Raw genomic sequence first — 25,418 nt, 5'->3', positions numbered from 1 at the left:
GGGTCATCCCTGCACCCTGCCCACCGCCCTGGGTCAGAAGCAGTGTCGCAAGACACAGCACATCCACAGCAAGGCCGCTTCATTTAATTGGCGACCCCCCCCTCTCCGTCCCCCCTTGCATATAAGGAGAGGACGGGGAGAAAATCCCTTCGGGCTGCGTCAAAATTTACTCAATCATACTACCCCACCCCCCACCCCCCTGCCCATTCCTCCTCATGCAATCACAACATCATCCATATACAACCATTCTCCACTCACCTCTGTCTTCCGTCCTCTCCCTTCCTTCCTCAACAGACATTCCCCTCTTCCCCAAAGCCCCCTTCACCCCATCCATCCACCTCATCCTAGGACGTCCCCTCATGTTCACTCCCTCCACATCTGCCTTCCATACCTCTTTTACTAGTCTTTCTTCACTCATTCTTTCCATGTGTCCAAACCATCCTAATATTCTTTCATCAACCCTATCTCCCAAATCCTTTTTCACCCCTGTTCTCCTCCTCACCTCCTCATTTCTCACTCTATCCAGCCTAGTAACCCCCACCATACTTCTCAGACACCTCATCTCAAACACATTCAAACTCCTTCTCTCTTCTTCTCTTATGTTCCACGTTTCTGCCCCATACAGTGCTGTTGGTACAATCACTCCTTCATACAGTCTCCTCTTCGCATCCATTCCCAAATGTCTATTCCTCATTACCCTCTTTAATCCACCAAGGCATTTACTCGCTTCTCTCAATCTACATTCTACCTCCACCTTCACTCCACCTTTTCCTGCTACACTTGCACATGAATTGATAAGAAACTTAATTCTTCTTCTTTCACCTTAGAAGTTATAAAAATCATTCCAATTGTACACCCGCTTCTTCCTCCTTACAATGGAGGTAGCCACCCATCCCACTCCCATCCTTCACCTTTCCTTTTTGTTTCCCTTTTATCTTAGCTCCTCATAGATGAAAGGAAGCAAGGAAAGGATAAGGGAAGCAATAGGTGTGAAGAGAAAATTGTGAATGAACTATAAATTGACAAGGTCTGAAGGAATTTCTCCTTGTCATCTCTATTTTCGAACAAGATAATGAGGAAGCTTACCACGTACATTAAGTCCTCATTATACGGTACATATGCATTCCTGAAAACCTTAACGCAAACTTAAATTACCGTATACTGAACCCATTATAACCTGTAATAAAAGGATATGGCAGACGTACCTTCTCCCTGCTCTTTCCTCTTCAAAATATCTAACAGATACCATATCTGTAAATTTTTCTTACCGTAAATAGAATCGAGGGTAGTAATTACCAAATACCGTAACTGTGAATTTACCGGATAAAGAATTACTGTATAAGGAGGACTCGCTGTATATGAAACAGTGGGGCCCTCGTGTGAATGAGCTGTCTTGCTACATAGTTTCTCACCTGCATACAGAACCCCTTCCTAGAGAACAGCACATGAAAATGACAGGAACACAATTCTAAACCAGAACTCTTAATACCACACATCCATCACACTACATCTCACAAGCACTAATAGAATGGAAGAAAATCTGCACCAGCAGCATACTAGTAATACTACTACAAACATAATCTGCAGGATATACCATACAAAAATACATTCACACTCTATATCTATTACCAAGGGCTTTTCCCCCCTTTACAAAAGAGATAGGTATGTCAAAAGTACCCACTTCCACCCATTCCACCACCCTTTCTCTCCTTAACTGTTAGCTCCTCATGAATGATGGGTCATCCATCTATCCCGCTGAATACCCTGGGTCAGAAGCAACGCAGCAAGGCTGCTTCACTTAATTGGCAAAACCCCTCCCTCACCATTCCCTGAAGAAGAAGATGAAGAAAATAAAGAAAAAGAAAAAGAAAAAGAAGATGAAATCCCTTTGGGCTGTGTCAAAATATCATTCATACATAACCACTTCCTAGTGCCTCCCCACCTTCCTCCACCCTTCCAATTCATCATAGTATCATTTACACACAGCCATTCTCTGCTCACCCCATCCCTGCCTTCTCCCTTACTTGGCCTTTTGCCAAAAACTTCTTGCACATCTCCAAGAGAGAGAACGATGCACACACACACACACATATATATAGAGAGAGAGAGAGAGAGGGGGGGAGGGCACTGGGCTACACACAAATAAAACAATGTAAAGGGACGTTAGCAAGGAGTTACATTATCTTAAACAAATTAAGCATAAACTGTAATTTGCAACATTATTTACAGAAATTAAATCTTACTTGGCTCCCACAATCGGTGCGCAGTTTGATCATAAATGTCTTTGAGGATGAGGAAATCTAGGACATCTGGCATGTCATGGTATTTGATCGTAAAGCTGTCGCCAGTGAGAGCTCCAGTTCCAGGGTCTAGAATAGCCAGCTTCAGACAACAAAGTCGTGGAGGTTTAATTTCATATTTTATACCAATGATCTTGACGAATTCCTGATACTGCAAAACAAGCACGGGTATTAAGAACAAGATACACACAGGCTTAGAATGGTATTAATGAAAGCACAAACAAGAAAACTCAATCTACTGAATGTAATGGCAGTAGTACAAGTAACAGAGGATATAACAATACCAGGGCTACATCTTCATTCTCATTTTCTTTTACCTATTCCTTGTATTCTTGTTTCTCTCCTTTCTTATAGTGCTGCATTTCTCATTCAAGTTTCTAATCTTTTCCATCAACTCTTCATATCTTCATACCACTTTTTATTTCCATTTCCTTCAACTCCCTGTGTAATTGAATCCCGGTCTATTTTTGTACTTCCCAAAATTTTATTCTTGGAAGTGCCTCAGTCTCCATACTCCTTCCGTAATATCTTCTTCCCTTGCACAATGCAAACTATATCTACCTGTCTTGCCACACACACCTACTATTCTTTTAGTGTATGTGTGTGTGTAACATGTGGCACAGAAATTATATAAAGAATAGTATAACAACAAAAACAGTGGCCATAAAAACTTACCCTAAGTTTATTCTTCGTTCTCATCCAAGGTAAATTCCGTTTATCTGCAGTATACAACTTTCTATTCATGACAGCTTCAACATATAACATGTGCCCCTGCATAAAATAAACTAGTTTATCACCCATCTGTGGGAAGTACGGTGCTTTTTTCGGATAAGTTTCTGTAAGCCATTCAGGTGGTCGGTACGCTTCTGGAATTTCATCCAAAGCGCCATCCAGGTCTGTCCTTCCATTGACAGTCTGTAGAAAACGACAACATTGAAAGATTCAACTTAATTTCCTAATCCCTTATTATTTTCACAAAACTTCTAAATTCAATGAGCTTCAGAATAATACTCCATACATACCTAAGGGCCTTGCCCCCGCCTTATTAGGGGAGGGGCCAAGTCAAAACATACATCCACACCTTATGCCCATCTAAAACTAATCCACTGCCCTTACCACCTTAGCACCTATTGGATGAAAGGTCATCCTTCCCACCACCATACCATCTGTGTCAAAGGCAATGCAGATGGAAATATTGTTTGTAGGTGACACTTCAGTTGTGGCCAATTCCAAGGATTGACTGAGGCAGTTGGTGAGGGAATTACAGAAAGCATGTGAAAACTGAGAATAAATGTGGACCAAAGTGAGGTGATGATATAGTAACTCCTCATTATACGATACATATGCATTCCTGAAAACCTTATCAAAAATTGAAATTACTGTATACTGAACCCATTTTAACATGTAATATGAGGATATGGCAGATGTACCTTCTCCCTGCTCTTTTCTCTCCAAAACATGAGCAGATACCATAGCTGTGAATTTTTCTTACCGTAAATAGAATCGAGGGTAGTAATTACCAAATACCGTAACTGTGAATTTACCAGATAAAGAATTACCATATGAGGAGGACTCACTGTACAGGGAGTGTCGATACTGGTTGGCTAGATATATGTTTAAGGGTGAGAAGGAAGAGGAGTTCTAAGTATTTGGGCTTGGATGAATCAATGAATAGAAGAATGAGGGAGGTAAATTATAGAGTAAACATGGCAAAGAATTTCATGGGTGGGGAGGATTTTAAAAAGTGTTATATGAAATAAATAATTGTGGATAAATTCAAAGGGAGCAAATGTGTACATACCACTATATGAAGCGGTGACTTAGAATCTGAGGGAGGCAGCTATGAAGAGCCTATACATGTTCATGAAATATGGTATGTGTTACAAAGATGGAAAGAGTGAGAAATGTGGTGGCAAGCCTGAGAAAGGAGGTGGGAAGAAAGCTGCCAGACATCAAGAAAATAATTTAATATTGTAACTTTTTATTTTCTTTCCTGTAGATCATTTCCTGCAATACAGTGTACAGGGAATGGGAGATACCATCACCACTTTCATCAGCCACAACAAAACCTTAAAACTGGGAAGAATGCTTAAAATAGTTGTTATTACAACCCTTCCCATCTATGTATCTACACACTAAAAAATTTCTTCCAAGAGAGGTTGTCTGTTAAAACATAAATCACAAGAAAAAGAATTGGGCCACCGTATCCTCATCAAATTTCAGCATACTGAAGTGACAAGAAATACATGTGGCTATGAAATTTCTACATGAAGGGATGGAGAGTGGGGGGGGGGGGGGGTGCCAACTAAATGAAGCAGCCTTGCTGGGGATGTTCTGTGTCTTGCTACATTGCTTCTGACCCAGGGCAGTGGTCAAGGGATGACCCGTCATCCAAGAACCAAGATACGAGAGAGGGAAGGGGGTGAATGGGAGTGGAGTATGTGGAGATAAAATGGGTGGGAGTGGATTTATGCCTTTGACTACCTCCCTTGTAAGGAAGAAAAAGCAGTAGGTATATGTATGTATCTATGCAATGCAAGAAATACTGAATATGCACCTTTGGAAGCTTTCTTAGTCTTGATGATGTTCTTGCTTTAGTTCTTTCCTCTGGATCTTTGTTGTCACTCCTGTCTCGAAACTTTGCTTCTACATCATCATCGTCATCATCCTCATCATCGCTACCTTTTTTCTTTCTTCTTTTTCTTTTTGGGGGACTTTTCTTTTGCTTGTGAGCTGTTCGCTTTGGAGGCTCTAAATTAACTCCTGCATCTGCTGTCCAATCTGAATAATCAGTACTCTCTTCATCAGAACTTGAAGATTCTTCCAGTTCATCATTTTCTACTTCTGTTCCAGAAGAACTGCCAGAATCACTTGATTCCTGTGTTTGACTAACAGCAGCATCTTGGTCCTAGAATTGAAGAATTCATTTAAAATTAACAATATTTTCTAGAAGTAAAACATCAACGATAATATTATCACTGTATTCACTATCAGGAATAAAACCACAGCCCACAACCTCAGTGTCGTCTTTTCTATAGTTTGATCCCCTAGGTGATTCTCGATTGGATCTTGTTGAATACGAATGTGTCTGCTTCTTGTATTTTTTTTTAGTCTTCTTCACTGGTTCCTGCTTCTGGGGCGACTGTCTTGGTGGTTCTGGCTTCTTCGTACTTTCTTCTAAAAATAAATTAGTTTCAAGCTCACCCAAAGCTCTTCTTTCTTCAGTCATATTTCTCAAATCCCCGGGTCGTAGCTCTCTGACAATTACACGTCTACTCCACTTCATATTAGGATCACGTTGCCAATTCCCAGTTGATTGACGAACTCCTTCTACATCCCCGACACGTCTTGCACCAACTCGACCTGCAAGCAAATATTTTGTACTTTTATTTTATCTTTAACATCATTTAATTAGCTGTTACCCACACATCAAAGCAGTTAACTGTGGGAGAACATCCTCACCAATTTCACTTACTCCCATCACATACATTCCTTGCATTCTTCACTTACCACCAATGATAGATACCTGCTAGTGAAGGTCCTGCAACAGATGAACAGAATAATTTTCCTGATGCCCATCTTCAAAATCTATCAAGACCAAACCCACCTTTAGGTGCATGGGGTTGACACTAGCCACTTCCATACGGTGACGCCTACGTAGGCAGCATGAGGAGCAAGTGGGTACTCGATGATGCCGACGTCGGCATCTTGATTATATTTATTGTAGTCGTACCTACGTAATTTCCATTCTCTCTAAACTGGCTTCATCAATTTTCTATGGGTATCAAAATACACGAGTGAAAGAGAACGAACAATTGAGCACCGACTTTATTTTTTATAATGCGATTATTATGACGCAACATCACACGTCGGGCAGCTAATGCTGCCAGACGTGTGATGTGCCCTGGAGTGAAAAGGCTAGGTCTCCAGATGGCACTTAAGATATATATCACCTTCAATTTCATTTCCTCTACATTTTCATGCAAGAAGAGCTGACAACTAGTACATTCTCCCTACTACTATAAACTAGTGATGTGCTAACTCTCTCTCCATATACCAAAAGGATTTTTCCACCCCTTATAAGGGAGGTAGCCAGCCAGGGATTGCACAAATCCCACTCCCATCTGTCACCCACACATTTCCCTTCTATCTTAGCTCCTCGTGGGTGAAAGGTCCTATCCACTGACCACTGCCAGATTAACAGTCCCACATAAATACAATACGAAGTTCAAAGATTCTTCCTAGTGAGATCTATTGAAGGGCCCATGGACCATTGTGCAGCAGTGGGTTTCTAGTCGATGAAATTTCAAGCAACAATGTCTATTATCTTGCTTAAAACATACTAAAATTGCACATCACCATTTTCTAAGAAATACTCCCAGGTTCATCCCTGTTGCATCCCTCTCTTGAAACTAAAGCACACTTTTGCCTATCTGATACCCTGACTACTGTATACATCCACCTTTCTCTTAGTCTACCCTTGCTCTAATTAGTAGGCACAAATATTTTAACATGGGGCTACGATGATCCCTCTAAAGCTACTACATTCATATTTGTATCCTTTCCCTATGTACAGTGAAGCAACACATGCACTCCTTCAGTCCTCTGCTACATTCCCCTCCCTCAGGCACACATTTACCACTTCACTCCGGGCCAAAATCTCGCGGGCAGCATTAGCTACCAGATGTACGATGTTGCGGCATAATACTCGCATTATAAAAAATAAAGTCACCACTTTATCGATCGTTCTCTCTTTCACCCGTGAATTTTGATAACCATAGAAAATATGATGAAGCCAGTTTACAGAGTATGGGGGTCATGCAGGTACAACTACAATAAATACAATCAAGATGCCGATACGGTAGCCTCGCGTACCCACTTGCTCCTCATGACGCCTACGTAGGCATCACCATATGGAAGGGGTTAAAATTCACTAGCCAACCCACTATGACTTCTTCTCTTTGCAAGACATTCCATTTGACACCCAACAAAGGTGCCTTACCACCTTCACTTTTAATTCTCTTTGTATCTTATCTTTTCCTAATGCTGTAATCTTTTCACATCAGTCATCTTCCTGGCATTTCCTACTGCTACAATCAATCCCTCCCTTACCTCCTCCACATTCAACAAATACGTAAAATATTCTATCCATCTTTCCATTCCCAACCTTCACCTCCATTAACATCTGTTTGTCTGCACCCTCTATACTCTACCTTTTTTCTCTATCCAACTCAGCCCCATTCACTCTTTTCACTTCCTCCCAAAACATTTCTGTATCTTTTTCAAAATTCTACATCAAACTACTAACCCATTCACTGGTTCTGTTCAGCACTTCATAAAACCCACTAATCATCTGCATCAGCCATATCCATAATCTAATTCAGTTTGAATCAGTTTAACCTCTTCATTACGGTGCCGCCTACGTAGGCGGCATGAGGAGCAAGTGGATATGCGAGGCTGCCATATCGGCGTCTTGATTATATTTATTGTAGTTGTCCCTGCGCAACTGACATACTCTCTAAACTGGCTTCATCACATTTTCTATGGTTATCAAAATTCACGGGTGAAAGAGAACGATCGATATAAGCGGTGACTATTTTTTATGATGCGAGTATTATGACGCAACACCGTACATCTGGCAGCCAATGCTGCCCGCGAGATTTTGGCCCAGAGTGAAGTGGTTAACACCACAAACTCCCCCTCTAAATGAGTTTGGATGGTGCCTCCTTATGAAGGAATTTCTCAAAGAGGAAATTCTATATAGTTAATCCTTACTATGAATTTGTTTGCTGCCAGGCAGGGCTCAAACAGCCTCCATTCTGGATCTCCATCCCAACTAGTGATGCTCTCACACAGCCAGCAAGCATTCCATCAACAATCTAACTAATAAAACATTCTTACAGAGAGAAAGTAGAATTGCAAGAGGTAGGAGGAAAGTAAGTCATAATGTGAGATCTTAGAACCAGGAAGCAAGAACAGTTACCATCGGTTAAATATGGCTCATATTACGAATTTTTAAAAACCCTACACTCTACTTACTGCCTCTTGGAGAGATTGGATCTTGATTTGCAGCAGCAGCGTAAGAGTGGTCACCAGGTGGTCCTGAAGCACTTGCCCTTCTTTCACGGCTCTCCCGTCTCTCTTGCACATTGCTCGGACCAGCTATCTCGCCTCGACCTTCTCCTGACTCCGAGTTTTGTCTTCCTAATCTCTGGTCTTGTTCGTGTGCCAAGCGTTGGATCATTTCATCAATGCTGGGTCTACTGCCACTGGAGGGACCCACGGCTGCAGGGGATAAGGATGCCTGGGGTGCCTGGGGTGCCTGGGGTGCCTGAGGTGCTTGAGGAACTTGCGGTACAGGAAAGTTGCTGCTTGCAGTTGTGTCCACTACTTCTTGGTCACCTAACAAATAAATGACCAAAAGACAGTGATATAAAATTCCCCAGCATTCTTTTATGATTGGATACTTATCTCCATTCTAAAAAAATGGAATGTTGATCACTTTTAATTAATGTTATCTATCATGCTACCCTCCTTAAATCTTTCCTTTTATCAAATCATTGGTACACTACAGTCTCTAAAGATATAAGTGGGGGTTATGGTAAATGAAAAATTACTATGACCACATACATATCAAAGGCTTTTACCCTTTCTCAGGGGCTAGAAATGTCAAAGCACCCACCCACCAAACATTAAAACCCATTTAATACCCCTTGCATCTCAGTACTCTGTGGACGAAGCCACCCCTAACTCCTGCCACAGTGCTTCTGTCAAAGGAAATGCAAGGAAACAATATTTCCACAGCAGGGCATGGTGGCTGGGGCTGAATTACTCCCACTGCTGCATGATAAACCCCTCCTCATCGAATCAAGCTTTACAGAATTGATGAGAAGAAAAACTCTTTAGGGCCATGAAAACCTTTCATACGTTCACAACCTTCCTCCATTTATTCCTATCTTTTGCACTCTCTCAACCCTGCTCCACCAACATTCATTATGCATACAGGGGCCACTTAACCCCATCCACATACCTCATTTTTGGTTTTCCTCTAGAGTTTCCTCTATTCATGTCTACTTTCCATACTCTTTATGTTACTCTCTCCTTGTTCTTTCTTTCAATATGCCCAAATCATCTCAACACTTTTTTGTTTTAACTTATATGACAGCTCTACCAAACCCACTCCACTTCATCTCCACATTTCTAATTATCTTTTCTTGTAACATTACCAGAGCCATCAGTGCAATCACTCCTTCATACATCCTTCTCTTTGCACTCATTCCCAAATATCTATTTCTCATAACAATTTTCATTCCAGCCATTTACTTTCCTCCTAATTCACATTCACATCCATTGCTCATCACTGCCCAATGTGATTCCAAGTCTTTGTTTTCTCCAGCCTCTTACATTTTGTGCTCACATCCAATCTACCACTCTCATTACTTTTGGTACATTATTTTATTGTTGCCTGCCTTTCCTCAGCTTTCGTTTCTTTCACACACCCTTCCAAAGTCCAAACTGAAGCTTTGAACTCAACCTTTCATAAGAATCAGCCACAAGGGTAGTGTCATCTGCTAACAACTGGTTTAATTCCAATAACCTTCCACCCTCACATATGAACACCAAACCTCTACCTAGCACTAGCACTACTACTACTACTACTACTACTACTACTACTAGACACAGGTATCTGCCTTTACACCAAAGAAATGTAACTTCACTTACCATCTGCATTAAGAATAACATTAGGGATAAGCTGCTCATGAACACAGTTCTCCCTGCCAGGAACAAGCCTTTGAAATTCTGGTGGATACGGGTCTCCATCCATGTTAACAAGGAACGGGGGTGGCATAAGATGTGGAGCCATCTGTGTTTGTTCGTCAAGTACGTGGTTGTTTGCATCTCGCATTACTGGCCGATAGTCCGTATGAAAGAACAATTCTTTTGGAATCTGTACATGAAGAATTTCAACATCAAAACAAAGACAACATTTCTTGAATATATTAATTACATAAAAATAAATTATCAATTATAAGTATACATTTATCAATCACTCAAATATTTTTTTCTTCTATTCCACTGAGAAATCATTCCATCAAACGAGTGATTAATTGAAATGTTATGTACTCATTCTGCTGAAGAGGATCACAATTAGTGATCGAAATATACAGAATTATCCAAAATGTTTTTTTCATTTCCTTCACCTCACAAGGTCTACACATCTAAATCTTTCTTAAAAATTGCTGATGCCAACTTACCCTTTTAAATTTTTCATTGTGACCAACACCAAAAATATTCAGGTGTCCATGGGAATCGGTAGCTGCAATTGTTAATCCATCGGGTGACCACTTAGCATCAAACAGAGCACCATACCCTTGGCCTTCTATGGTATTCTTAAAACTTTTCACCTGAGTCCCAGCAAATATATCCCATATAAAAAGCTGACCTGAAATAAAAATTCATACATTACAATGCTAGAAGTTACATCAGATTAAAAACATCTCATTACATTAAATTGAAAACTCCATGCCAAGGGCCCAGATAACATCTCAATCATTTCAGCCCAAAAATGCTAAAAGTTTAATCTTCAAATATTCCTGGTTGCACAATAAAATTCCAATTGCCTGGAGAAGAGCCCACCTAATACCCATATCAAAACTAAACAAACTACCTGAAAAGCCTACCTTACAGACCAATCTCATCACTATCCACTACAAGCTGATGGAAAGATTAGCACCAGAAAGAAACATAAATTAACCATCCAGTTCTCCTAACCAACAGATTCAAAAGAGGGTCATTCCAGCAACACACTGTTCACAAACATCACCCAGCAAGTCTTGGAGGGATTCTACAAAAAAGCTCCACTGGCAAGACCAGTTATGGTAGCTGTAGACATAAGCAAGGCATTTAACAGTTCCCGCACATATACTATACTCTCACCTTTGTTATCTAACCTTTTCACGAGCAATCTCAACATCAATACTCATCTACGCAGATTACCCGACAATTATAACTCCTAGAAATAATGAAAATAGCACCTAGGAACACCCAAGCCTAGTTAGTAAAATTAAAACACTAAATCAAAACACTGCTCATTCCAGACGATCATGTAACAAAAAACACACCCACACAACTACAATGGAATTAAACAGCCAATCTCCTCCATTAGAAAAGAACCTAAAGTTCTAAACTTCACTTATTATACTCATTTGACCTTCAGCCTGGACAATAGAAAAACTATTTACTGTCTACAAACAATTCATATGAACCGGATATGTCCACACTTCCACAGCATGGTTCCCAACAATCAGCAAAACTAATACTGACACAGCAAAATTCAAAACAAATTAATTGCAATAACAGGATACACAAAAACTATCCCAAGCGAGCACATGCACACAGAAACCTAAATTATTTCCACAGAATATCATGGTTTGGAAGCATGGAAAGAATGAGTGAAGAAAGACTAGTAAAAGAGGTATGGAAGGCAGATGTGGAGGGAGTGAACATGAGGGGACATCCTAGGATGAGGTGGATGGATGGAGTGAAGGGGGCTTTGGGGAAGAGGGGAATGTCTGTTGAGGAAGGACGGGAGAGGACAGAAGACGGGTGAATGGAGAATGGTTGTATATGGATGATGTGATGCATGAGGTGGAATGGGCGGGGGGATGGGGGATGAGGTAGTACGTGTGAGCAAAACTTGACGCAACCCGAAGGGATTTCTCCCCGTCTTCTCCTTTTATGCATGGGGGGACGGAGAGGGGGGGGGGGGGTCGCCGATTTAATAAAGCGGCCTTGCTGTGGATGTGCTGTGGACAAGGTGCAGGGATGACCTTTCATCCAGGAGGTGCTAAGATAAGAGGGAGGGTGGAGGGGGTGTGGACTGTATTTAGGGATGGAATGGGTGGGAATAATTTTATGCCTTTTCCTTTTTGGCTACCCCCCTTGTAAGGGGGAAAAAGCCTTGGTATATGTATGTATCATATGAAAATAACAGGTGCACAGTTCTAAGCTAGAGCCCTCAATTTCATTTGCCCATCTCACACAAGCACTACCATCTATATGTAACAAGACACTACACCAGCAGCTTTGTGCTCAAACATATACAACATCCAATCACCCATACCACACAATACATCTACACAAAAACATGTTAACACCCGATCTATCCATTTATGTATATACTTAGGGCTTCTTCCTGCTTATAAGGGAGGTAGACATGTCAGAGGCATGCACACACTCCCATCCACCACCCTTGTTAACACCCAAGCACAAAAAAGTCCAAGACTTTATTACCAAACTCGATATTTCACCCCACCCCACCTAGACATCATCCCCAAAGAAAAATCTTTCTCAAGAAAAGAACCACTGGCACATGTGTGTTCAGAACACCATCCAACTCTATGACATTACCAATACAGAACAGACATGGTCACAGAATCACTGCCCTAGATGCAACCACCACGTAGAAAACACTGAACATCTCAACCTACACTGACCCACACCATTAATCCCTAGAAAACAACACATTATTTTTTCCCTAAGTGACCTTTGGGCCAACCATGTGATTTCTGCCTTTTACCCAGGAGCTCAAAGTCTTCTGCAGGAGACACTTTGGGCAACAGATTGATTGACTGATTGCCATGCTGAAGAGCTGTTCCATTAATTTCCATTACAGTACAAAATGATCATTTAATCCGTTTATTTCAAGCACCAATTAATATATTACACATTCCCACATCTCAGATACATAGGTACATATTATGGTCTAATGAGCTCAACTGGTCACATGAAAACACTCAAGTCCCTGGTTGCTTCCAAAAGAAACAGTTTAGGTATGGATGTCAGTATTCAATATCTAATAGTACCTGGCTCTTGAAACTTTAACATTTTTCATTACTTAAGAAATTGATACTCACCATCATGACCTGCGGTCAGAATTAATCTTCCATCTTTTGGGTGAGCTTCTATTACATATACATTGTCTTCATGGCCTCGAAGGATGTGTTGTAACTGCCCTGTCACGCTCTCCCAAACCCTGACCAATCTATCATTGCTGGCTGTGATAACATGGTCATCACTCTTATCCCATCCAACCATAGTTACCTGCAATTTCTTGATCTCTTCTGGAGGTGGATCTCTGATAGTGAGTGCTGAATTAGTAAGATTTAAAAGGACAAGAAAACTATAAAAAATTATTGTTATGCTCATTGATTATACAGATAATCAAGACACCTCGTGCACTCACTTACCCTGAGAGCCTAACTGACATGTTCAACACTGTGTACTTCCATTGCTGCCTCTCATACCTCCAAACAAGGGCTGTCCCATCTCTACTGCCTGTAACAAACTTAAGCCCTTTCGAACACCACTGAATACTGTCCACACGGTCTTGATGGATCTCTGTCTCGATCAACTTGTCTACACCATCTTCACCACCAAGCCGATACACCCTGTAGGAACAGAGAACACTTATGTTACCAGACATAACTTTAACTTTGTACTATTGGGAAAATGTGATATCAAATTAAGTCAGACATTCTTGGTTCCTCAAATACACATGTGCTGAAGGCTCTAATTTTGTACTATTGAGAAAATGTGATATCAAATTAAGTCCAACATTCCTGGTTCCTCGAAAATACTTGTGGGTAATGGCAGTCTGAGCACACCCCTACATCAAAAATAAATAACTCATTCAACCACCCAAATAGAGAAGTATATCAATCAATCAATCTGTTGCCCCAGGTCTCTACTGCAGGACACCCATGGTTCCCAGGTAACCAGAAATAGCCATATGACTAGCCAAGAAATCACTAAAGGAAGAAATATTATCTTACTGCCTTGGTATAGTGTAAGATGAGGTGTTATGTGTCCTCTATGTCATGAATGCTCCTGGGACAGTTTGTTTCTGTAACCAGACCTATTCTGTGATGGCCCATCTTTGTGCTGGATAGTGACCTGAATGGAAGCATGCTAGTGTGGTTCTTGCTTCTTTGGAAGGGGTTTCTCTATGGGACTGAGAAGAGGGGGGTTCGCTGATTTAATGAAGCAGCCTTACTGAGGATGTGCTGTGTCTCGCGACACCGCTTATGACCCAGGGCAGTGGACAAGATGCAGGGAGTTGACAGGTTTAGAAAATGGGCAGCTTTGCTGTTCATCTTGTAAGACCAACTCATGCATGTACCTGTCATTGGTCCCTTGAGAAATATACAATAATTAAATTGAAGTTTACCAAGATACAAATAATTTCTTACCGAACAAAATGATCAGCACCTCCAAGAGCCAAAAAGTGACCTCCATGGCTAAAAGACGCACAGATGAGTTGAGCATTACCAGGACGCACACGCTCATTCAACTTCAATGGCTTTGGGCTGAAATGTAATAATTATCTTAGGAGTTAATCTAGTATATATTAAAACATTTTATCAGTGTTTAGTGCATTAAAAATAAATTTGCAAATGAAGTATGAATTTAAAGTCTTATTCTTACTCAAATTTGACATCTTTCCCTTTCTTCTTGTACGTCCAAAATGCAACACAGCCATCCCCTCCTGTAGACACCAAAACTCCTTCTTCATCTGGAGCTGGGCAAAACTGAAGAGCTGTTATCATTCCAGTATGGCTGCTTAATACTGCAAGCTGTTGACAAAATGTGTCAAATAAATTTCCCTTCTTTAGCATAGGAATATGTTCTATGCATTTTCTGAAATCTTTACCTTGATGGTTTTATGTTAATATTTAATACTTCTTCCTCAAGACTACCAATATTGCTTCTAACTAATTTTCATAAAATACTTACAGGAGACAGGGTCTGTAAACTCCATACTCTAATGATCTTATCACAAGAGCCTGCAGCAATGAGAGTATTTTCAATGTCAATGGCAATGTCAGATATTTCTGCTGAGCATCCCCTCAATGTACCAACCAGGCGACCATCTAAAGTACTCCATATCTTAACCAAAGTGTCATCAGCACCAGTTATTATGTATCTGAAAATTTCAAAACAAAAATTACAAATAAGTTTTGTTATTAGCTTAGTGTAGTTACAGGTATACTGTCATGTACCACTTCTATGAATATACATTTCCTTTTTCATTGAACACTGTGGTAGGAGAGAAAGAATACTGTCAACTAGTTCCCACTCGAGTTGTAAAAGGCAACAAAAATGGGAAGGGGATAGGACTAGGAATCCTACTCTCTATAGCCCCAAAGGGGACATTGCTACAAAAAGCAACAGCATAAGAGGGTCTGGGAGTTTTCCAACCAGAACTCTAAGGTTGGTTCCTTTAGTGTGTGTGGGTGTGGTACAGATGAGAGTAAAAGGGAAGAAATAGGCAGTATGTTTGTGAGAATAATGATGGATGTGTTGGCACCGAGTGAAAAAAGTTGAAAGGGAGGGGGGTAAGTTTGAGTTTGGGAGTGTAATGAGGAGTGTGTCCGGAGTGATGAGAGGATGAAGAAGAGAAGTGGAAGGAGGAAGGAGTGGAAGGAGGTTTCTTCAAGGTTAATGTGGATAAAGATGAAACTGGAAAGGGAGATGTGGGTCTTTGTAAGTGTATGTGGGCCTGGTAGTAAGAAGAGTGTAGCGCAAAGGAACACTTGGAATATATTTAAACGAGTGCATGGAGGGTTTAGGGAGAAATGTCAATGTAGTGGTATTGGGAGATTTCAATGGTAGGGTAGGAGATAAACCAACAGGGTAGTTGGGAAGTGTGCAGTGCCAGAAAAAAATTGTACTGGGGAGTTGATTGTGGAGATGTGTCTAGAAAGCGTTGATGCTAGCTAACGCAATGTTTAGGAAAAGAGTCAAGCACATAAGTACACATGGGAGAGGGTGGATGAGAGGGTGGTAGATAGGGTTTTAATGGACTATATAGTGGTAACCTAAAGAGTAGAAAGAGTTTTGGATGTACAAGTTCTTAGGGGAGAGAGTGGGGGAATATCAGATAATTTTTTAGTGGAAATTGAGAGTGGAGAATACATGGAGAGAGAGGAAAAAGGCAGAAGGTAGGGAGGTGCTTGGAGTAAGCTACTTAAATGAGAAAGAAAAGGAGTGCAAGAAGCTGAGAGGGAGTGAAGGATAGAGTAGAAATATGAGTAGAGAAGTAATGGGGATGTTTAAAGGAAGGAGTCACAAGGTGTGCAAAGATGGTGTGTGGAACACAGAAGATGGGAGGAAATGGGAGGAAGGGTAGTGAGTGGTGGGATGAAGCAAAGAAGATTGTAGAAGAGAAGAAATAAACATTCACAGATTCGTTGCAAAATAAGAGGAGAGATTCATATGAGAGGTACAAAGAAAAGAGAAGTAAAGCATAAAATAAAGGAGGTAAAAAGATAGCTGATGTGAAGTGGGGGAATAGTATCACAGAAAATGTTGAAAGTAATAAAAAGATGTTTTGGAAGGAAATTATGAGAAGAAGGGAGGCAAATAAAGTATAGAAGAAAAGGTAAAATGTTCAGATGGAGAGATAATAATGGAAGAGATGGCAGTAAGAGGAAGAGGGGCAGAGTATTATAGGGAGTTGCTAAATGTGAAGGATAGGGAGGGAAAGGTAGTTGCAGTGGGAGGCGCTAAGAAAATGACAGTGATGAATGAGGAAAATTGAGGAGAAATAAGAAAAGATGAGGTGAAATCAGCTATTGAAATGATGAAAGCAGGTAAGGCACCTGGGTTGCATGGGTGTCATGTGGAGTGTCTAAAAAAGGGAGGTACAGTGATGGTGGACTGGCTGGTACATACATACATACATACATATACCAAGGCTTTTTCCCCCTTCCAAGGGAGGTAGCCAAAAAGGGAAAGGCATAAAAACACTCCCACCCATTTCATCCCTAAATACACTCCACACCCCTCCCACCCTCCCTCTCATCTGAGCACCTCCTGGATGACGGGTCATCCCTGCACCCTGCCCACCGCCCTGGGTCAGAAGCAGTGTTGCAAGACACAGTACATCCACAGCAAGGCCGCTTCATTTAATCGGCGACCCCCCCTCTCCGTCCCCCTTTGCATATAAGGCGAGGACGGGGAGAAATCCCTTCGGGCTGCGTCAAAATTTACTCACACATACTACCCCACCCCCCCCGCCCATTCCTCCTCATGCAATCACAACATCATCCATATACAACCATTCTCCACTCACCTCTGTCTTCCGTCCTCTCCCTTCCTCAACAGACATTCCCCTCTTCCCCAAAGCCCCCTTCACCCCATCCATCCACCTCATCCTAGGACGTCCCCTCATGTTCACTCCCTCCACATCTGCCTTCCATACCTCTTTTACTAGGCTTTCTTCACTCATTCTTTCCATGTGTCCAAACCATCCTAATATTCTTTCATCAACCCTATCTCCCAAATCCTTTTTCACCCCTGTTCTCCTCCTCACCTCCTCATTTCTCACTCTATCCAGCCTAGTAACCCCCACCATACTTCTCAGACACCTCATCTCAAACACATTCAAACTCCTTCTCTCTTCTTCTCTTATGTTCCACATTTCTGCCCCATACAGTGCTGTTGGCTGGCAAGGCTGTTTAATGTTTGTCTAAAAGAGGGTAGAGTGCCAGAGGACTGGAGAGCTTGTACAGTTCCATTTTATGAGAGAAAAGGGGACAAGTGTGAGTGTAGTTTCAAAAGTATCAGTTTGTTGAGTGTAGTTGGGAAGGCTTACACGAGGGTTTTGAGAAGATTAGGAGAAGAACAGAGGGAAAGTGTGGGTTTAGGACAGGTAAGGGATTGTGCGGATCAGATTTGTGGTGAGGCAGATATGGCAGATATGTGAGAAAGTTTTAGGAAATGGTAAGGATGTTTTTTGGGCCTTTATGGATTTGGATAAAGCTTATGACCGGATAGACAGGGGGGCATTACAGGAAGTAGTGCAGATATTTGGGATAGGAAGAAAGCTGTTAAGGTCAGTCAAGAGTTTTTACAAGAATAGTAGAGCCTGTGTTAGAATTAGAAATAGAGGGAGGGAGTGGTTTGTGGTAAAGGTGGGACTTTGCCAGGGATGTGTCATGTCGTCATGACTGTTCAATGTATACATGGATGGGGTGGTGTGAGGTAAATGCAAGGGTAATGGGCAGGGGATTCGAGATAGTTAAAGAAAATGGAGAAAAATGGAAGATAAGGCAGTTGATGTTAGCTGATGACACTGGGTTTCTAGCAGGATCAGAGGAGGGATTAAGGAAGCTAGTGACAGTTTCTGAAGATGTGCAAAAGAAGGAAGTTGAATATAAATGTGGGTAAATGTAAGGTGATGAGATGTACAAGGGGAGAGGATGGCAGCAAATTGGGAGTATTATGGGAGGGAGGCTGGAGGAAGCAGATAGTTTTAGGTACTTGAGAGTGAATGTGGTGGGAAAGGGAGGAGTGAAAGTGGATGTAGAATCTAGAATGAGAGAAGATGTGCAAAAGAAGGAAGTTGAATATAAATGTGGGTAAATGTAAGGTGATGAGATGTACAAGGGGAGAGGATGGCAGCAAATTGGGAGTATTATGGGAGGGAGGCTGGAGGAAGCAGATAGTTTTAGGTACTTGGGAGTTAATGTGGTGGGAAAGGGAGGAGTGAAAGTGGATGTAGAATCTAGAATGAGAGAAGTAAATGCCTTGGGGGATTAAAAAGTGTAATGAGAAATAGACATGAGGAGTTAAACACCATGTGAGGAGAGAGCCTTTATTTGTATGACGTTTCACTTATTACAGCTTTTTCAAGTACTTGAAAAAGCTGTAATAAGCGAAATGTTGTACAAATAAAGGATCCGTCCTCACATGGTGTTTAACTTGTCAGTCTTGTCGGCAACTGCTACATACATACATATACCAAAGGCTTTTCCCCCTTCACGGGGAGGGGGGGGGGGAGCCAAAAAGAAAAAGGCAGAGAAACCACTCCCACCCATTCCATTGCCTACATATTCCACTCCCCTCCACCCTCCCTCTTATCTTGGCACCTACTGGAGGGAGGGAGGAGGGTGGAGGGGAGTGGAATATGTAGGGAATGGAATGGGTGGGGGTGGTTTCTATGCTACTTTCAAGAAGGGAAGAAGGGAAGAAAGGGGGAAAAAAAAAAAAAAAAAAAAAAATTGGGGAATAGATGCCAAGAGGAGATTGTATGAAGGGGTGATTGTGCTGACAGCACTGTATGGGGCAGAACCATGGAACATATGAGAGGAAGAGGGAAAGAGTTTAAATGTGTTTGAGATGAAATGCCTGAGAAGTATGGTAGGGGTTACTAGGCTGGATGGAATGAGAAACACGGTAAGGAGGAGAGCAGGGTTGGAAAAGGAGTTGAGAGATAGTGTTGATGAAAGAATATTGGGATGGTTTGGACACATGGAGAGAATAAGTATGGAAAGATTTGTAGAAGTGCGGAAGGCAGAGTATATGGAGTGAACATGAGGGACATTGGGAAAGAGGTTGATGTCTCTTGTGGAAGGAAGAGAGAAGACAGATGATAGGGCTCAGAGGAGAATGGTTGTGTATTGATGATGCTGTGATGCATGGGAGTAGGTGGGGGATGGGGGGGTAGTGAATATGTGTGAATTATATTTTGATGCACCCTGAAGGGATTTCTCCACATATCCTCTTTTTCTGTACATGGGGACATTGGGGGGGGGGGGGGGGGGGAGGCACCAATTAAATGAAGCTGCTTTGCCATGTCTTGCAGGGTTGACCTGTCATTCAGAAGGAACCAAGAAAAGAGGGAGGGATGGTGAATGGGTGTGGAGTATATGGGGATGAAATGGGTGGGAGTGGATTCATGCCTTTTGACTTTGGCTACCTCCATTGCAAGGGGGAAAAAACCCCTTGGTATATATATATGTATATACTACAACTACAAGTATAACTTTTTTGACTGCACACTTAGCAAGAAATCAAGAACAAAGCCAATGAAAGAAAACGAATATATCTTACTTTCCAGATCTGTCAAACAACATGCAGTAGATAGCAGAGAGATGGGCCACTGATCTTGAGAAGAGCTGAAAGCGGCTGTACAGTTTATCGCTAAGAACATGTTTTGCATTAAAGCTTCCACACAGCTCCCTCGATATGAAACAGTGGGCAAGATTTGGGGGCCCCTTGACCTTCTTCGGTTCCAACAGAGGCCTTCCATATCTCCGAGGAACGACTGATGATATGGTGCCATAAGACTTTAAAAAATCTGTAAAATGAATAAATATAAGCCTGATTTCATGTCTTAAATTATTAAACAAAATTCAAAGATTAATATACACATACACTAAAGGCCTTTTCTCATGCATACAAGGGCTGGCGAAATCAAGGAACACCTACTTTATACACAATCAAAATTAATTTAAAATCTAACATACATCCCATTAAATCATATTGTGAATGAATGATCCTCCTTGTTTCCTGCCACAAAATGGAAAAAAAAAAAAAAAAAAAAAAAAAAAAAAAAAAAAAAAAAAAAATAATAATAATAATAATAATAATAATTAAATATATATATATATAAATATATATTCACCAACAAAAAGCACTGCATGTCTGATGGATGTTTATCATGATTAATGGTAGGCAAATATTGGTTCCATGATAACAGGCAGGGGAACACCTTTCTGTCACCTTAGTAGATCAAATGTGTAATTTTATCAATGTTCCATCCCCACTGCTAGCTCCAATGAAACGAGCCACTGAGTGTTCATCTGACAATAGAGGTTCCCTGGGCATGATCCAATGAAAGACGTAACTACACTTTACTGAAGTTGTCTATGTATGTCTCTGATCTGAGCAGGTGTTTATGCATGGATGTATTATGGGTTATTGAGTCTAAGTTAAGCATAGAACATTATTACAATGTCTACGTTATTCTTATGTTTCACTTGGTGGGCTTAATTAGTGACAAGATGTGAGGAATGATTTTGTTTAAGAGCTCTTTCATTGAACTGTGTAGCTACTACTTCTATATGAAGAACTGTACCAAGTGTAAATATTCCATTGATGTTTTAGTGCAGCTAATTATTCTAAAATATGTTGTATTATTTGGTGCCCTTGATAGAAATGTATTTCTGTTAACCCATAAATTTAAGTACCACTATACATTTGACCAAGAATGCCTAAATATGTCTATAATATGACATCTTGTGAACAGCTTCACTAAAACATGGGGTCCTCATGAGATGGGCACTTTGCATGATGAGCCATCAAGTCTGATATTGAAATATCCCACTGTGTTTTGTATTACAGAACTAACAGCTGTCAGCCATAACTACAACAAAGGTTTACTAATGAACTTCTACACTTAAAATATCTTTTATCAGCACCTTACTCCAGTCACAGGCCTTCTCCACTAGACCCCTATCTGTAACCCAAACATCCATCAATCGCACAGCACTTTTCAATGCCTGCTTTCAATGATGTCACTGATAGCCCTAAACACTTGATTATGTATGCTTGTCTGGAAATATCTCAACATACCCTTTTCTGTGCGTAGTAAAGACTGTGTTCCTGCCCCCAGCAAAGTATTGGCACCCGGTAGGTTAGATTTGACCACCTGGTCAAGGGCTGGGCCAATGCGAGCTACAATTTTCAAAAGATGCTCAGGACCGAGATGAATGTTTTGATCTTCCTGCAATATCAAATGAGTCGTCAATCTTTTTTCGTTAAACCACCAACACCCACACTTAACTTTAAAGAATAAATCTACTTAAGTACTAACAACCCTTTAACCTAGAATTTGTTGGTTTCATATTTGTTCTGGACCTAAATTTTATAAGTCGATTTTACGTCATTTCAACTTATCATTCAACATTGTAACTGGCAAGATCGAGTGGAAATTGTATGGTTTCTGACGAATTAAAGATTGATGAACAATAGATATCTACACTTGTAAAACTATTGTTTCCTTATCTCACTGGTCATAAGTACACAAAGGGATCATCTTTTCATGAACAAGGCTGCATGCGCTTTCAAGACTGACAAAGCCATCTCACGATTGCACAGTTAGGTTGGTTTCCAGTATCAAATATCTATAGTTCCCCTAATGTTCGGGAAATCTAGCCTTATGAATTACCTATGCCTAACAAGCATTGCATTCTCAGTTGCACACATAGTGGATGTCTCTCCTTTGTTTTCAGCAGCCTTGGTTGCACAATATTGATCATGTCAGCAAGTACCGCCCATGAAACCCAAGCAACCAATGGTGTTGCTCCAGAAGGACGTACGGACCAATAGCGTGCGAGACCGGCCAGACAGTCGGCGTTCCCATTGGCTGAACTCGGCTCGTGGGTGCAACACGGTTGGCTGGCAATTTCCCAAGGCAAACGTTACTGCCATGTCATTTACTTAAAACATTTTCTCACCTGTCACAAACGTTTATAGTGATAATGACAATTATAGTATCGCTGCAAATAAGCACAAACTACAAATACCTTCTATAATTATATCCATATTGGCGAAACTGGGCCTTAAAAAATACACAAGAAAAGGACGCATTACCAACCACCTACAAAGCCCGAACGTGCACCAAGTGAAGCTTTCTCGGACGCCGCCGCCGCCGCCGCTCAGGGCACCAAAGCTTCCCTACTCTAACTGCATGATCCAAATTTGAACTTTTACTGAATTTCGATTTTTTGACTAATACATTTTTTCTCACATTATATTAACATAATTGAATTAAATGAAGTTGAAAAAATATATTTTTTACTTACCACTTCTCTGAAGCTTTTCAAGTGCTCATTTCCCAACCAATCACATCTTTTTGGCAGTAACTGAAAATTAAAACAAAATAAAAATGAAAAATAGGGTCAATTGCCGGTGCATGAAGCGCGGCCTCAGGTCATCCCTCTGCCCTCATCCTCTCGCGCCACCGGTATCTCACAATGTATACAAACCCACGTGTTCTCAATCAGCTGACAGATACCACTACACATCACTGCAAGAAGACTTACCTGGTTTTCCTCGATTTCAGCCACCAGCACCTGTAACAGAGCAATGTGGAGTTAATTACAGCAAGATGAATACCTCCTCTCACTATTCACATGAAAATAAACTTACCTCGTATGCCTTCTTACAAGGTCCAGTGGCTAAAAACTTAGCTATTAGGTAGTACAGTTCTGCAACAGAGAAAGACACTCTGTTAGTACCGCGAAATTTCCCTGACAAATATCTCACTCTCATACAGTACATAGCCAATTTCACTTACCGATTTCCAGGGGACTACGTTGCTTAACTACTGTGCTAACTCCTCGTGAAGTCGAAGGTACCACATCCATTGTATAATCGTCGATAATTCAGGGAAAACCTGGGTTAGGCTGACACAATCCAATCCAACATTTTGGTAGCATCTCCTTCACCTCACACAAGCTGTGGCCGTTGAGCGGCTTTGTGTGTGACGTGCCACGGAATCCGCGTCAGGAAATAGTGCGAAGTATTTTGACGGTTTGAAACTAATTTTTAAGAAAAAATATCATAACTTAATTCTTGAACACAAACTGAATATACTTTTGTAGCTAGTAAGTGTACTCTAATAACATTGCCGTGATATATATGAAGAAAACAAAGAAACAAACATTGCACTTCATATTCACGTAAAAATGTAAGACTTTGGAAAGGTTTTTATTTAGCGTATTACTGTTTCTATCACAATATGAATCATAGTGATATGGATTTTTAAAGGGAAATACTCGTCGATTACGCAGTATAATATATGACTTATATATTATCATTTGGTTGCATACAATTAAGTGAATAAATTTAGCGGTACACATCAGCTCGTATCGTAGTGCAGCGAATGGTTCGTGGGAGACCGTAGGCAAGGAAAGAGCAGGTAAAGAGGTGTTTAAAATTCACCTGATAGTAAGTGAAGCGTAGATTACTCATGATCATGGATGTGAACATTTTATTGTATTCATTATCAAGATATAATGTAATGAATAGATGGTTGTTATGCTTTGTGAGAAGTATGACTTATCAATAACAAATGTTTCCTATTCTGTCTCGTGAGCAAATCCTGTATTTGGTAAAGTGTTAGTGTTGGAACAGATTGAGAAATATTCATTCAGTTGATTGTGCCAACGATTGGCGTGGAGAGTTTTCAAAGTAATGTGTTTTCTTCCCTAGAGGTTCATAAACCAAGTCTAATATTCTCCACACACTGAAAGAAAATGATTAAGAACTATTGATACTTGGATGTTATTGAACTATCTTCTCTCCATGTCACATACGATATTGTAGGAAGTTTTTAAGTGCGAAAGAAGAATATGAAAATTTAGTCTGAGGTGAAAATAATATCGAAATAAGCAGTACTATGTAGTCAGTGATTAGAGGTGAAGACAGTCCGGTAGATATTTTCTAGAAAGAACATAAATTCATAAGTTATCGTTTGGAATGAAAATGGGTATCTACTATCTTTTAGTCACTGGGCCCTCCCTTAGATCTCTGTAGGAATCATTGGACTGTTTTTGTACAAAAGTGGGGATTATTTCTGTCACTAACTCAAATAGAGGGGAAAGTCACTGGTTGTATGTTCTTGTGTGAAAAGTTGAAGTTGTTAGATATGTTGGTCCTGGCCAGGAAAAAGTACCAGTCCCACAGAGCTGACAGGGGAATCCCACCAGCAGATACCCTTCATAGTTCCTAGAGTTTGAGATTTAGGCCCATATGCATTATAACAGGAACGTGAAATGTTGGAGTTTGGGACTAGATTTGATATTGGCAGGTTAGGGCAGGGTCATAGGTATGTGGCTCCAGTGTTTTGGGAGAAAATTTTTACATTTGGTTATAATCATATACTTTATTTTGGATGTTTGTTGCCTAGTGATATGCTCATAATATAAGAAGGGCATGGGCTCGTATGAAAATAAGACATTTCCTAAACATTTATAGAAGTTAAATTGCTGCACCATGTGGGTGTAAAAGTATATTAAATCCGATGTATTTTTTTCATACATAAGGGCATTATTGATATGAAGAACAGTCAAAGGGATTCATGCAGCAAAAAACAAGCCCCCCCTCCATATTGATTTGCATGCTTTTGCAAATTGTTTTTGAGTCTTGATGCAGCTGCTACACTGAAGACACTGAACACATTACACAACATTGTCTTTCTTGACAACAACACGAAAACTTTTCACTGAATGGTGTATGGGCTGAACCTAGGGACATGGGCAGTTT

The 25,418-nt window shown here is 40.7% G+C and overlaps 2 protein-coding genes across 9 annotated transcripts in view; one reads left to right on the top strand and one right to left on the bottom strand.

The window, feature by feature from the left end:
* Positions 1 to 23,609, bottom strand: part of BRWD3 (bromodomain and WD repeat-containing protein) — a 31,986-nt gene extending 8,377 nt beyond the window's left edge. For both annotated transcript variants that reach the window (XM_076185584.1, XM_076185585.1), the window contains exons 1-18: positions 23,449 to 23,609; positions 23,301 to 23,359; positions 23,195 to 23,224; positions 22,955 to 23,014; positions 21,723 to 21,873; positions 20,199 to 20,445; positions 15,096 to 15,285; positions 14,787 to 14,935; positions 14,552 to 14,668; positions 13,550 to 13,750; positions 13,217 to 13,437; positions 10,556 to 10,743; positions 10,023 to 10,248; positions 8,340 to 8,702; positions 5,317 to 5,663; positions 4,858 to 5,208; positions 2,976 to 3,215; positions 2,244 to 2,451 (exon numbers count right to left, since the gene is read on the bottom strand). In XM_076185584.1, the coding sequence (XP_076041699.1) occupies positions 2,244 to 2,451; positions 2,976 to 3,215; positions 4,858 to 5,208; positions 5,317 to 5,663; positions 8,340 to 8,702; positions 10,023 to 10,248; positions 10,556 to 10,743; positions 13,217 to 13,437; positions 13,550 to 13,750; positions 14,552 to 14,668; positions 14,787 to 14,935; positions 15,096 to 15,285; positions 20,199 to 20,445; positions 21,723 to 21,873; positions 22,955 to 23,014; positions 23,195 to 23,224; positions 23,301 to 23,359; positions 23,449 to 23,518 (3,418 nt within the window). In that variant the 5' untranslated portion in view covers positions 23,519 to 23,609. The remainder of the gene's footprint in view (positions 1 to 2,243; positions 2,452 to 2,975; positions 3,216 to 4,857; positions 5,209 to 5,316; positions 5,664 to 8,339; positions 8,703 to 10,022; positions 10,249 to 10,555; positions 10,744 to 13,216; positions 13,438 to 13,549; positions 13,751 to 14,551; positions 14,669 to 14,786; positions 14,936 to 15,095; positions 15,286 to 20,198; positions 20,446 to 21,722; positions 21,874 to 22,954; positions 23,015 to 23,194; positions 23,225 to 23,300; positions 23,360 to 23,448) is intronic.
* A 324-nt stretch (positions 23,610 to 23,933) lies between these two features.
* Dhdds (Dehydrodolichyl diphosphate synthase subunit) overlaps positions 23,934 to 25,418 on the top strand; it is an 18,661-nt gene continuing 17,176 nt past the window's right edge. Inside the window, exon 1 of one of the 7 annotated variants that reach the window (XM_076185597.1) lies at positions 23,934 to 24,072. Coding sequence is in view for 4 of the 7 variants with exons in the window: in XM_076185591.1 (XP_076041706.1) it covers positions 24,124 to 24,205 (82 nt within the window). In the remaining 3 variants the exon portion in view is untranslated. The other 6 variants (XM_076185591.1, XM_076185593.1, XM_076185596.1 and 3 more) reach the window with 6 other exon arrangements.

Source organism: Oratosquilla oratoria, chromosome 5 (genome assembly GCF_046742065.1).
Source record: "Oratosquilla oratoria isolate Oo_2021 chromosome 5, ASM4674206v1, whole genome shotgun sequence".
NCBI classification, from domain to species: Eukaryota; Metazoa; Arthropoda; class Malacostraca; order Stomatopoda; family Squillidae; genus Oratosquilla; species Oratosquilla oratoria.
Note: the sequence above shows the minus strand (reverse complement) of the source record. Positions and strands in the feature narration are given on the sequence as shown.